Genomic DNA, 13,556 nt, shown 5'->3' on the forward strand with positions numbered 1-13,556 from the left:
ATACTCTGAACCTTTCCAAAGGGTAAGGGATCTGCTAGTTCCTCTAACCAGAGAGCTCCAACAGAATTGAAAACAAACTCAATTACAGGGTTTCTGGCTTCCAAAATTATTAACACCAGCAATGACATGAGCTCTGCAGCTGATAAATTTGGATGTGCCACAAGCCGGATAAGAACTTGAGGAATAATGCCTAAGCATGTCCACACCTGAGGTATATCTAGACTGTCGGCAGGTGTCCTCCACAGCGTATCCCTTGCTGTGGTTCTCCGATTTTTCAGCTCTTTTCTGGTCCGCTCATCTTTCCTTCCAATGGAGACTACAACGTGGGGGCAGCAAGGTAGACAGGGATGGTCTGGACCCAAGTCCTGGACCCAATGTGAAGACAGGGCAGTTTGGGACATGGATGCTGATCCAGGAACTGGGAAGTACTCCCAGTCATGGAAGAAGACATTTTGAGTCAAGCTAAAAATAACACTTAGCTGTTTTATTCCTTGCAATAATTACATTATTTCAATTCCGTCTGAGAAACACAAGCTTCCTATTGTCAGCTCATGGCAAGGTAAAAAAAGCAGCTTTATTTTTGGATGTACAACATAACGTACAATGCAGAACATAACCTATGCTGTAGAACATTATGTACATTGTGCATTATGTTCCAGGAGATGCTGTTTTTTAAATCACCATGAGCTTAAACATAGATCTGGGTAATAGGCACATTCATCCAAAAAATAATTTGAAGCCGTCTTTGCAAACCAAACAGTTACAAATGCATAAAAAAAAAATTAAAAATCTCTTGATTTGACACTAACTATCTTCACTCTGTCACGCTAAAACTGAGCTCTGTAACAGCAAAGTATTTCAGAGTCCGGCTCCACGCAGAACAGTGTGTGCTTGTTAACCTCCTCTCCTCACGTTATACTGCGCTCCTGAGCCCAGCATGTGCATCCCTGGTTTGAAGAGGTAGCACTCTGCCTCATTTTACAGATGTTAATTACAGTCCTCGACTATTAATCACCGCGCTTCTCCCCCACCGGGCAGCACTCCCCCCGGAGCCGAGGCCAGGCGAGAACCAGGAGCAAGCACCCAGCAGGACCTGCATGAGCCTCATCCCCCGAGACAGAGGCGCCCCCGACAACCGCTTTGCAGCACCGCCCGTACGGGGAGGGCCCAGCACGGCCGGCGCCGGGCCCCCTCGCAGCCCGGGCTCCCCCGGTCCCCTCCCAGGCCGAGGCGCCGCAAGCCTGCGCCCTAACATGGCCGCGCAGAGAAGGGCAGATGCGCGGCGAGGCCCGAGGGCAGGAAGCGGCAGGCACCGCGGGGGCGCCCGATCTGGCCCCACCGCCCCCAGGGCGGCCCCGGCGGGGCGGGACAGGCCGGGCCGGCCCTCCCCGTGCCGCCGCCATTTTTGTAGCAGCCGGAAGCCCCCATCTCCTCGAGCGGAAGTGACGCCTCGTGCCCCGCCCCCTCCCTCCCTCCCCCCTCCCGGCGGCGGCGGCGGCGGCTCCGGAGCCGGGCGCGGCTGGCGGCGGCCCGAGGCGCGGCCGGGCGGGATCATGGCGGACGGCGTGGACCACATCGACATCTACGCCGATGTGGGCGAGGAATTCAACCAGGTACGCGCGGCCGGCGGGCACGGCGCGGCGCGGGGCGGCCCCTCCCCTCCTCTCCTTCCCTCGCCCGCCTTCGCCGCCGCCGCGCCGCCTGCAGGGCCCTCAGCGCGGCGGCCCGGGCCGCGCCGCTGCCGCCGCCATTGTTCGGCCGGCTCCGCCGCCGGGCTTTACCCCCAGCCGCCGTCGAGTGCGCGGATCTGCGGGGGGCCGGGCTGGCGGCAGGCCGTGCCTCAGGCCCGGCCCGGCCCGCGGGTGCTGGCGGGGCCCGGCTGGGCGGGGAGCGCCGCGCCGCCCGGCCGCGGTTTCTCTGAGGGGAGGCTGCTGGCGGGCAGGGCGCGGGAGAGGCCGCGGCGCGCCGAGAGCGAGCGCCTTCCCTCCTTCCCCTCGTCCTTCCTCCGGTGCCCGCGCAGGAGCGGCTCCAGGGCCCTCTCGCCCCGGCTCGGAGGAGGCCGTAGAGGACGGGACCCTCCCGGATGCGGTGGGGAGAGCAGCAGCTCCTTCCCGGCGGAGGGGAAATACTGCCATTGTTCGCAGATGAATAAAAAAAGCCGCCGAGCGGTAGCAGTTTTTTCGGCCGCTCTTTGCGGGGGAGGCAGAACTAGTGCAGGTTTATTCTGCAACAGTAGATCAACTATTTTTTTTTGTCGTTTTTTTATTCGTTATTCTCTCCTAGTCCTTAAAAAAGTCGCGCAGGTCTTCATTAGAGGACGAGCTCGTGTTTTGGTGAGGAAGTGTGGATGAAATAAACAGAACTTCCCTGGGTTACAAGTAGTCCGCTTTTCTAGTTCTTTTTGCACCCCTCATCTTTCCCCAGAAGTCGTGTGCTCACTTTCCTACTGAAACCTGATGTTCGTATCAGTTTTGCTTGCCATCTGTCCTGCTTGTGACTCCTGTGCTTCTCCAGGTTGTCTTGCCCCAGATTGCATTGTTCTTGCCCTAGAACATAAATAACCGAGAACAACTGCTCTTTCACACGTTTACTGGGCTTACTGATGCCCAATTGTATGCTTGCCCGCCCGCCCTACGGAGAACTGGGAAATAGCTAATAGGTTATGGAAGTCACAGTTAATTTGGATAGCAACTTATAACTATCTCGGGAAACTTTAATTCTTCAGATATTTATTGATGAACTAATTCAGAAGATTAGTATTATCTCACGAAGGTATACTGTATATATATATGAATGCCATACCAGAGAGCAGATGATGGGAAGGAGTGATTTGCTCTTAGTTTGTCTACATGTGAAGGTTTCTCCCTTACAGCTGAAGACCCGTTATATGAATTTAAGTTGTGGTGAACCCTAGCACAAATACCATTTAGTGTAAGAGTTTCTCTTCTGTTCCGTTAGTAACTTGGTTTCACTTTAATCAGTTCCAGGTAAAACACTGATAACAAATCAAGTTTTTCAGAAAAAAACTAATTTGGATCCAGTAGTGTTTGTGTAAATACCTGTGTGCAGAAGCCCTCAGAGTAGAAGAGTTCTGTGCTCTAAGTATAGTGCAGACAGATACTGCCAGAACAAATTGATGGGGATGATCTGTTTCTGCTTCTGGTCTACTCAGGTTCTTATAAATATCAATATTCTCTATAGCTATGGTGCAAAGAAGGGTGATGGTACAGACGAAGAGAGTCTTGTGATAATTTGGTTTAGCTTATTCCAGCAGTCAGGAGACCTTTTTGCTCTTTTCACTGTATTCACCCCAGTTGCTCTCCTGCTGGGGCTGCATTTCTGCAGTCTGCTTCCTCAGTTTGTGAATCTTGCAAAATACAGGGCAGAAAAGTGAGAAGAGGCTAGCATGCCTTTTCCCTCAGCATGGCTTTGGTTTTTGTGGGGTGGGGTAGTTTGTTTTGTTTTGTTTTTTGCAAAATTTTGCTGTTTGATTTTTTCCAAGTTTCATTTTTGTGACTCTCATGTTGTCTGAGGACCTGCTCAGTTAAACTTTATTACTTTAAAATAGAAAATTTTATTGGGAGAGATTGATACTTCTGCACTTTCCCATTTCTTTCTGTCAAGTGTGAAAGAAGGCTAGTTGTTACTGTCTACCAGTATTACTTACTACCTCTAATTCTGACATCGTTGTGATGGGTCCTCTAGAAGCTTCTATTCATGAATTACTGTTTCTGATGTGAAGCTGACAGCTTAAGTTGGTAAGACAGGATATGGCTCTGCATATCTGCGGATAGCTGAAGATGACAGTTGAGAAAATGCTGCAGGGAGAAAGTGATTTGCATTATTAATTTGTTTATGTAGCGGACATTTTACGGAGCACCGTTTTTGTAAGGAAAAATTGCTTTATGTGTAAAGCAATAAGCTATACCAATATTTGTTCGAGTTGGACTATAGGAACCCTTTCTTCTAGTTTTGCCAGTAGCAGGGACTAAAAAATACACTGTAGCTTTGTCATTCTTCTGGGTACAGTATAACTGTATGTATGCCCAAGCTGGGACAAAACTTCTGTTTGCATCTGTAGTAAGTGGGTCATTTAGAACTTGTGGCTGGATGAGCTTCCCTTCATTGTTTTGTCGTGTTCGGGGCCTCAAGGTACTCCTCCTTCGGGCCCTTCTGGGATTTTTTTAAATGCCTTTTTCCAGGAGAAGAGGGGGAGGAATGTTCTGCTTGATTAGTGCTAAATGAACCACAGGTTATAAGAGTGAAATAAAGATCTCAGAGCCATGGGTTTACAAGCTGGCTGAGACGGATGAGAACTGAGAACTGTCTTGGGTTGTATTTAGTGTTGGTTGCAATGAGCTGGCCAACTTGACTTGAAGTCAGATCTTTTTAGTGAAGATGCATCTTTCCCATTCCATCTGGAGCTCATCAAAACTATGTCTGCTTGTGTTGCCTCTTACCCTTTTATTAACTTATTGTTCATCATAATTGTATTCTTTGTCCTTGGACTTAACAGCTTTACCCAGTTTGGCTCCCACCAGTTGCATTTATTTTTTTTTAAATTGTGCTTCCCCCCCCCCCCCCCCCCTTTTTTTCGGGGGGGGGGGGGGGACGACTTGGTTGAGTCATTTTCCATTTTGTTCTTCTAAGTTGGCTTCCCCATCCAGTGGTCTTTTGTGTTTATTTAAAGTCTTGTTTTGAGACAAGAGTTTCATAAATGTAATACTTCCTGCATACGTTGCTTGTGACCTGTAAGAACTAGGTATTGCATGGCATATTTTACTTTGACCATCTCCCTACATGTTACACATCTTGCTCTTCAAGAGAGAGATCTGTGCTGCACCTGAGAACTGCATTATCTGCATGCAAATGGCTGAGGCTGGCATTCTCTTGATGGCAGAAGACTGCAGTAAGATTAGGGGTGCTTTAGCAAATATTAGCATGTGTTTTTGTACACAAAAACCTAGAGTATCAGTGCATGATACTGAGATAATGAGGAGCCTGTGCATGAGGCCGCCTTGGGTCTGACTCAACGTTGCCTGCAACTCTGGCCAGCAAACTGGGTTACTTCCCTGCAGTTATGAAGGTGTGACCGTGCATTGTCAAGTTCTCTGATGCTCTGATCAGTGTTGCATTTCCCAATTGTTTTTTCACATACACACATGCACATAATTAAGCAGTAAAAAACTCTTTTTATTATACATACTATATATACACATATAAAAATCCTTCTGACCAAGCAGAGGATACAAAACAATCTAAGGATCTCTTATTTTAATGCTGTGGAAAAAGTGCTTGCTTTGTTTATACTCTTAATGAGTATACTTGCATAGTTGCATTGTGGATATGTTTAAACATGCCTGTAGTGTTCTAGTTTGATATTTAAATGCTAACAAATTAGAAATGAAAGAGTTTTGACTTTGTATTTTGTAACTGGATAATAAAAGTGATTTAGATGGAGTAAGAAGCTAAGAGGCTAATTATCTGGAAACCTCTGTGGCTACAGATTCTTAGGAAAGTGTTAGTTACTCTCTTGACTTGTCTGTAACAGAAATTTTGTGTGTGTGTGTAATAAATAATAAAACCTAGCATTTACTGACTGCATAAAACAGGTTATTAAAAACAGCCTTTATATCAGGACGATAGTTGTCTCATTATGGGAGGGGATGGATACATTGTGATATGATAAATTTCTACTCAGAAGGGCAGAGCTGTCCTGGTCATAAAAAACCAAAAGCTGGCAGACCTGCATTTATTATAAAATGTATGCGCAATACCTTATTGCATATGTATTTCGTCAGTTCTGTTGATCTGCTGGAAGAGGCCTGGGGAAGAGATAACCTTTGTGTATTTGCAAATATCAAACTACAAAGAAAACTTGAGACAATCTCATCTGGCGCCTCTTAGCTTTGTTCTAATGCAAACAGCAATACTACCTACGTTTAATTTATACTTTCGACTACTTGTGAATTTTTACTTACTCTATTTGACAAGGGATCAGATTGCTTAAGTTTTAGTGGTGTGGCAGTTGCAGAGCTGGGAGCGCTTGGGCCTGTAGAGTAAACGTGAATCTTACGGTCTAACAAACTTGTCCACCTTGGTGGATGTTTCTGCCACAGGCAGTGCACTATTTTAGAAACACCAAAGGTCTGCTGTTTTGTTAAGTTTCCAGTTTGTGTGTTCGGACAGCTAATTGAGACCAGAAAGGTTTTTGCTTATCTCTTGTAACTTGTTATTCTTCAGGACCTACAAACTTTTTTTAAAGTGAGTATGCTAATGTGTATTTAGAGTTTTTGACCACATATACTGTAACTTGAATGAAAAAGTGATAAGGGAGAAGCTGGATAACTTGCTTTTTCTTAATTGAATGCTTTTTCAGAAATAATAACAAATTTTTTTAAATGAAATTTTATTTATATCACTGATTTCTTTTTTTAAATGTCTTTTTGGAGGTGTAATTTAGTGTTTAACTCTTAAATTGAAGAGAGTTGAGTGGAAAAAGCAAGTCTCAGAGATGTATGTACAGTTTAAAGAAATTTTATTTTAAAAAAAAAGTAATTTCCAAAACATCATTTGTAAAAGGAGTGACCAATTCTTCTCTGCAACTTGGAGGAGTATGGCTGCTAAGATCCAAACAGAAATAACACTTAATTTGTCCCTTCTGAACACGACCATGAGGTTCCATGTATTTATGGCTTTCATATTTGAATGTTGCAAAATACTGCAAACAGTAGTTAAATACAAAATATTGATGAAGGGCTGAGTAACTGGAAGTGTTACAGCTAGTCTGGCATGAATCTTTGAGAGTGTGTCTTTTCAGTACCCTTTTTATTCACCCAGTCCCACTTAATAGCACAGAATGTGGCATTTCAGTCCTGATTTTCCAGAGCAAACGATCTAGTATTTCAGACTGTGGTCTAGTTACAACATGGGCTTTGGAAATGTATTGCTACTCTGAGTCGATTGTAGAGGGGGCCAAAATAATGATGCTGACTTTGTTTCTTAACATGTTTATCTGTCAGTTGATGAATGACTATAATTGAGCAGAAATAATTTCTCTTTATTCTTAAGAGTCTTCTCTTAACGAAGAAAGTTGGAAGAGGGCAAAACCAATTCCTGGTATGGGCAGAGCATTTGTTGAAATAGCTAAGACTAGAGAAGTAGCACTTCCTGTATTCTTTTTCTTACTGTTCTGCATCTAGGAAAGAAAGGTGTGTTTAGGTAAGTTTCCATGGTACATGTATGAAGGAGGAAGGGTTGTTGGATCTTGTGCAACAGCCATCGAGACACCTCTTTTCCATCTATACTTACAGTTGCTGACTCAGATCATTCTTAATCATCTAAGCACACACCTTGTTGACAGACTGTTAACTGAATGGGTTCCGTGCTGGCTGCAAAACCAGCACAATCTAGGAAGAGATTATGGCGAACAACGTCAGGTTTTCTGTTGTGTCTTTATTGATTTAAATTATGGCACTGATGCTGTCAGGCACTTTGGTCCCCCCCCCCCCCCCCCCCCCCAAATTACATGCGGACTGCACTGCCCTGATAACTCTCTCCCTCCTTTGATGGTGACCTGAAAGCCCATGTGATAGAAACTTGATCTGTTTCAGAGGAGTTTCTTGCTGCCAGGGAAGTGCAGCAGAGCTGTGGACTGCCTCCTGCTCTGGTGTTTTGGCAATGCTGACCTCAGCCTTCTCAGAGAGATAGGTTGGTGTACATCTGCTGTAAGGCTGGTGGCTGCCTTTTGGACCTGTCTACCAAGACTAAACTCTACTTCCCTGAAGTCATCAACCATACACACAGATGACTAGAATTACTGCACATTTAACAGAGGATTTCCTTAATTGCCTTGTGACGTTATCCTTAATCTTTCTGTAAGATGTCATGTTTAGGCCTGTCCCAGGCAGTTCTTTGAACCTACTTTCATTAGCTATGATGATAGGCACAATCAAACTGAGACAGAGAACTGGACAGACTAGGTGAAAATATGAAACCCTTACTTGATTTAATGATTCTAAACTTAGCTTAAGAGAGATAAATTTTCGGTTGAAGTTTAGGGTGTATTGGGACAGCGCAGTTTACTGAGGATCAAATCTACTTGATTGACAATGCCAAAACTTAGCTTATGTGGGTTTTTTCTTTGTAGTTTTTGTTTGTCTTTTTTTTTTTTTTTTTTAGTGATACTCTATCTGTGTGAGTAGCAGTTGATAATATTTTAATATTTTCAAGACAGCTGATCATCTGATGATGGTTGTGGGTATATTGGGTTTTCAACCAAGACGGCTAGCTTTGCAGCCTGTTTTCTGTGGAATCCAGTGTGATTGTCTCTAGTTGCTGTATCTGGTACCTTGAACTATTCTATCTAGGATGCTCATGTGAGTTTCTAGATACAAATTCACAAGATAGTGGATGCTGAAATCTCTCCGATATCAAAACCTGGTGAGGTGGTTTCTGTTCTGGATCAGGGTGGAGGAGTCCAGGAACCCTCTGCAGGCTTTTGAAGTCCAACTTTTGCATGTGGCAAAGCAGCCTGTGAAAGTCAATGTAAAAGCTGAAGGTTAACATTAGATACTGCTAGGCTCTCCTAAGCTTTGTCAGACCACTTTTTTTCACTGAGAAGTGATTGCCTTCCTGTCAGTAGGCAATTAGATGGTGCGCCTCTCTCACACAGACTGGGATGTTCAATCATAAGTGATTGCTAGGATAGTAAAAAAGGATAGCAGTATCCCATCATGGAATTGATCACCATTGAATATGAGTGACAGTGTAGAAGATGACAAATGGCAAGTATCAAAAGCAGTCTTTGCTTTAAAAATAGTTCCTTAATGCAAATATACAACACCCAGCTTCATTCATATTTGGATTTAAGCGATCCCACTGATTAAGGTTACACTGTGTTTTTAAAAAAAGTTTTTGCATGTTTTTGTGAGGGAGGTTATTATCATTTACAGTCAACGTGTTTTACCCTTCTCTTAATTGCCTGCCTTCAGTGATGATAGTACAACCGTCTTTATAATAAAAAGTAATATGGCTTGGTAGTAGCACATCAGCAGATTGAGGTAGTTGGTGCTCAGGCCCCTCTGTCTACCTAACACACTGTTTGCTTAGTCTGCTTCAGACTAAATTTAGTCTGGCCTCTTGGACCAAATATTCCTGCCACACTTATGAGTCGAAGCTGTCTGAAGGACCAGTGATTGATCTTGACCCATCTGTTCCCATTTAGCAGGTAGGATGTAGTTGAGCACATGAAGCAGAGCTTCTGGAAAGAAACTCTCATTTCCATTCCCTCTGGAAGGAATCTAGTTCACTTTGGCCAGAACTGTGCTGTAACCTATACCAACCCAAGGGAGAAGGGAGTGATTCACTCCAAAACCCCATGATGCTTTTCTGAACCAAAATGTTCCAGAGGCAGCCGTGATGCTGTAGAATAGTCCCTCTGTAGCCCATGAATAAATAAATGTTTAATAAACACAAACCCTTGGGTTTTATTAAATTTAATGAAACGAAATAGAATTCTATCCCTGTTTGGCCCCTCTGTGAATGAGGAGATAAAAATCAAGTTAGGAATGCAGTAGAAACCTGAAAGGTACAATGTTGCGTTTGTCAGTAGGGCTCCTCTAGAAGTGCGTCTACCAAATGTTTTGATGGAAAAAAAAGATTTGCTTGAGAGTGGATGTTAGCCTCCCATTTTGCATGTTGCTCATGCTTGCTAATGTCTATAATTCCGGGAGTAGGGCTTGTGTGGTTTTTGGGTTTCTGTTTATATTACAAGGGCAAACATATTGCAATGCAGAAAAATGGCCAGTAGTAATTTTTTTGTTGACACCCCATATGACACGCCCCATAATAGAAGTCATAAGAATTTTATTAAAACTTTAATGTGGATGGAACTGGGGCTTAGCTTTTCAGCAGGTATGTTGTGTAGGTGTTAGATCAGACTTACCATGTCTGTGGAACGTGGCAGCTATCACAGTGTTTTGTTTCAAGTAAATATAATCAAGGTGTCTCTTGTATTTTAGGAAGCTGAGTATGGTGGACATGATCAGATTGATTTATATGATGATGTAATTTCTCCATCTGCAAATAATGGAGATGCCCCAGAAGATCGTGATTACATGGATTCTCTCCCACCATCTGTTGGGGATGATGTAGGTAAAGGAGCTGCACCAAATGTTGTCTATACATATACTGGAAAGAGAATTGCCTTGTACATTGGAAATCTTACTTGGGTAAGTATCTTACTACTGTTTAGGTGTAGCCAGGAATTTTAAAATTATGAACGTAGTTCTTTGTAAATATTTTTGGCTTAAAAATTGTTTTATATGAAACATTAAGAATACAGCAAAGCAGGTGGTGGGGTTTTTTTTGTTTGTTTGTTTGTTTTTCTTTTACCTGGAATTTAGTGAGCCTGTCTGGAGCTGTCTTGATGTCTAAAAAAAATCGAGGAAATCTTCAGTAAAGATAAACTTTAAAGTTTCCTCTCACGTTTTAAGTGTTATGAAGGGATATTTGTGCTACTATCTTCTTAAGGTTTTCAGAGAACTGAATGAAAGAGGAGAACAAGCTTAAACTATGAAATACTTTATGCCTGTAGATACTTTAAGGCTACTGAATGAACCCATTTTTTAGTAAACTCTTGCTGAAGTTTTTAGTTTAAAAAGGAGCTGGAAGGTTCTCTGGGATTTTCTTGAAATTACTCCTCACATTTTTCCAGGGCCTTTTTCCAATTCCCTTGTTGCAGGGCAGTGACTCTTAGAACAAAACTGTTTTCAGGTATTTGCCTTGAGGCTTATTTCTGCAGTCCTAGGAGTAACGGGTTTAGGATAACTCACTGAACTGCAGTTGCCCTTAAGACAATTACTTCTGTTAGCATTAAAGCATTTTAAAATCAATTGCAGTTAAGCAAACAAAGTGCAGGAGCTGGTCAGTAGCTGAATTAACTGGAGTTTTTATCTGTTTACCTGAAATCCAATTCTTCTAGGCCCATGCATGCAAATTTCTCCTTCAGGGTTTTTCCCTTCTGATTAATTTCTTACTAGTGCTAAACTTGGAAAAAGAATGCTTTATGGGTGCTTAGGTGTTTTTTCATTAATTACTATTGTTATCCTAATTTCAGGAGCTAATAGGTAAGTAAAGGAGCCGTTGACTTAGCAGTTGTAGCATTCTAAAAGTATATGAATAGAATCAGTAAAATGCACATGAATTAGCTGAACTCATCCAAGTCGAATGTCACAGTTTTGAAAACAGGTTGGCCAGTGTTCAGCAGTTTGTACCTATTGCTCATTACTTGGCTTCACAAATGAAGTTATCCCCAAAAAGTGCATTTATCTACTTCAGCGTTGCTATTCTGTTTGTTTTCTTTGTGTTTAGCTCTCAGTAAAGTAATTTGTTGATTTTTTTTTTTTTAAAAACTTGATTTGAGGGAGATCAGATAAGTAGTTCAGAATCGTGAAAGTCTGCTTTGCACTTCCCATGTGAAATTTAAAGAAGCGATGGAGTTACAGAAGTAGGAAGAAAACCATTGGTATTAGTATATTTGTGTATCTTTGGATATAAGTTAAATCGTTAAACATTACATAGTAATTAATAGGAAGTCACAGCAAGCAGGTTTGGTTAAGTGGAAGTAGTTGTTTCTAACCATAGTTTCTGTACTAGTTTCCCTTCTTCTGTCTGTAAATCCTGCTATTTTTGTACAAATAATACGTAGTTCACTAAACTCACTAGTCAAAGCTCTCATAAAGAGCACCTGGTTAATATGGTGTTTAAAATTTACTTTTGTGTGAAAATAGTAGAATCAGTGGGAGAAAAAAATTGATTGGGTGTGGAAAAAGTGACAGCTATTAAAATAGTCTAGTTCAAGCCTTGTACTCTCAGAAGACAGAAGTTACTCAAATACAGGTTTTTTTAGCATACTGTAACTGGTATACTGTGTAGAGGGGTTGATGCAATGTAGCATATGGGAAGTGTGTATATTTTTAAAATTAATTTTCTGAGAATTGTAAAATATAAATGACTGCTCTCCAAAAATCAGAACATGCTGGCAGCCTGAATAAAGTATTTCTCTTGACCAATTTCACACACGCAAAAAAATCCATGGAAAACTTAGTTGCCCTTTTCCTGGTGTTTTAGATAAGCTTTCATAGTTGAATATTAAAAATATTTTTCAGTGGACAACAGATGAAGACTTAACTGAAGCAGTTCATTCACTGGGGGTAAATGATATTTTGGAGATAAAATTTTTTGAAAATCGTGCTAATGGCCAGTCTAAAGGGTAAGAACTTGTTGTTTGTTTTTTCTGTAAATGACTGAAGTTTGGGAGGGTAGAAATGGGGAAAGAGTTCTCAGTTTCATTACTGTCAGTATGTGAACTGATAATCTTTGTTTATTGATATCCAGCAATGATTGGGTATATCATTTCATACTACTAATTTAAATTTCATGCATAAATTTTTATGATGGTATTGTATGTCTCATTATTTTTGTGAGTTTAAATCTTGTTGGCCATCTTCATTAAGACTGTTCCTTGATTTCGGTTAGTGTGGTGGTGCTTGTTGTTCCTCATAGTGTAAATAGTGTTCCACCAACCTCCATTATTAAATCTTTCTTTACATCTTTATTTTCCATTAACTGTTGAAAGTGAGCACTTGAGCCCATTTTTCACTGGCAACTTAATCTTCCTTTCATGAATGTGCCTTTCTCTCTCCTTAGTAGGAACACAGTTAATGCTTAATAATAACTTGGTCATATGAATTCATATATAGTGTGTTAATACTCTTACCAGAAAGCTGCCTTTGTTGTGACAAATTTTGATGCATCCTGTACTTGCACTTTTGGTGGTTCTTATGTGTTCTAGAATGAGTTATTTTATCTGTTCTGAAAACTGGACTATGACCTGTGAGACAGTTTCTGTATCTAGTTTTCAAGTATTCTTTTGCTTACAGTGTGTAACCTTTTTCATGAGGCATCAGGATGTCCAGGAAATGGACAACTGTGGTGTAACTTTTTTTTTTTGTTTGTTTTTCCCCTTCCTTTCAGGTTTGCCCTTGTGGGTGTGGGATCGGAAGCATCCTCCAAAAAGTTGATGGATTTGTTGCCAAAAAGAGAATTGCATGGGCAGAATCCTGTTGTGACTCCGTGTAATAAACAATTTCTGAGTCAATTTGAAATGCAGTCAAGGAAAAGTAAGCCTTTCTTATGTGCTGTCTTGGAAAAACAGAAGTTTATTCCAAAAGTAGTATGGCAGTTTTTCTCTCAGCATCTGATAATTTCTACACAGTTTAAAATAGCTATAAAGTACTTACAGTCCAGGTGAATGAAGTTGTGTCTTTGTTTAAAGATGATCCTCTTAAATAAAAATGAAAAAAAAAAATCACTTAATACGCTGAAGAGCTCTTGTTTTGGCAAGAGACAGCACTTACTGAAAAAAGGTTGCAGCTTTGTGAAACTCTGTCTTACTGTTGGAGAAGCTTTCTCAATTTCTTGTGGATGTAATTTAAAAAAAAAAGCAAAAGAGCATTTAGAATTTTAACATTTGTAGACAAACTGGACTAAAT

The 13,556-nt window shown here is 41.6% G+C and overlaps 1 protein-coding gene across 3 annotated transcripts in view; it reads left to right on the forward strand.

Moving 5' to 3' along the window:
- Positions 1 to 1,553: 1,553 nt before the first annotated feature.
- The window catches only part of CPSF6 (cleavage and polyadenylation specific factor 6), a 28,803-nt gene continuing 16,800 nt past the window's right edge, over positions 1,554 to 13,556 (forward strand). For 2 of the 3 annotated variants that reach the window (XM_075728324.1, XM_075728334.1), the window contains exons 1-4: positions 1,554 to 1,613; positions 10,023 to 10,232; positions 12,171 to 12,274; positions 13,039 to 13,184. In XM_075728324.1, coding sequence (XP_075584439.1) covers positions 1,554 to 1,613; positions 10,023 to 10,232; positions 12,171 to 12,274; positions 13,039 to 13,184 — 520 coding nt within the window. Of the gene's footprint in view, positions 1,614 to 10,022; positions 10,233 to 12,170; positions 12,275 to 13,038; positions 13,185 to 13,556 lie in introns of those variants that run through there. The other variant, XM_075728343.1, reaches the window with a different exon arrangement.

This window comes from Pelecanus crispus, chromosome 1, assembly GCF_030463565.1.
Source record: "Pelecanus crispus isolate bPelCri1 chromosome 1, bPelCri1.pri, whole genome shotgun sequence".
In the NCBI taxonomy this organism is placed as follows: domain Eukaryota; kingdom Metazoa; phylum Chordata; class Aves; order Pelecaniformes; family Pelecanidae; genus Pelecanus; species Pelecanus crispus.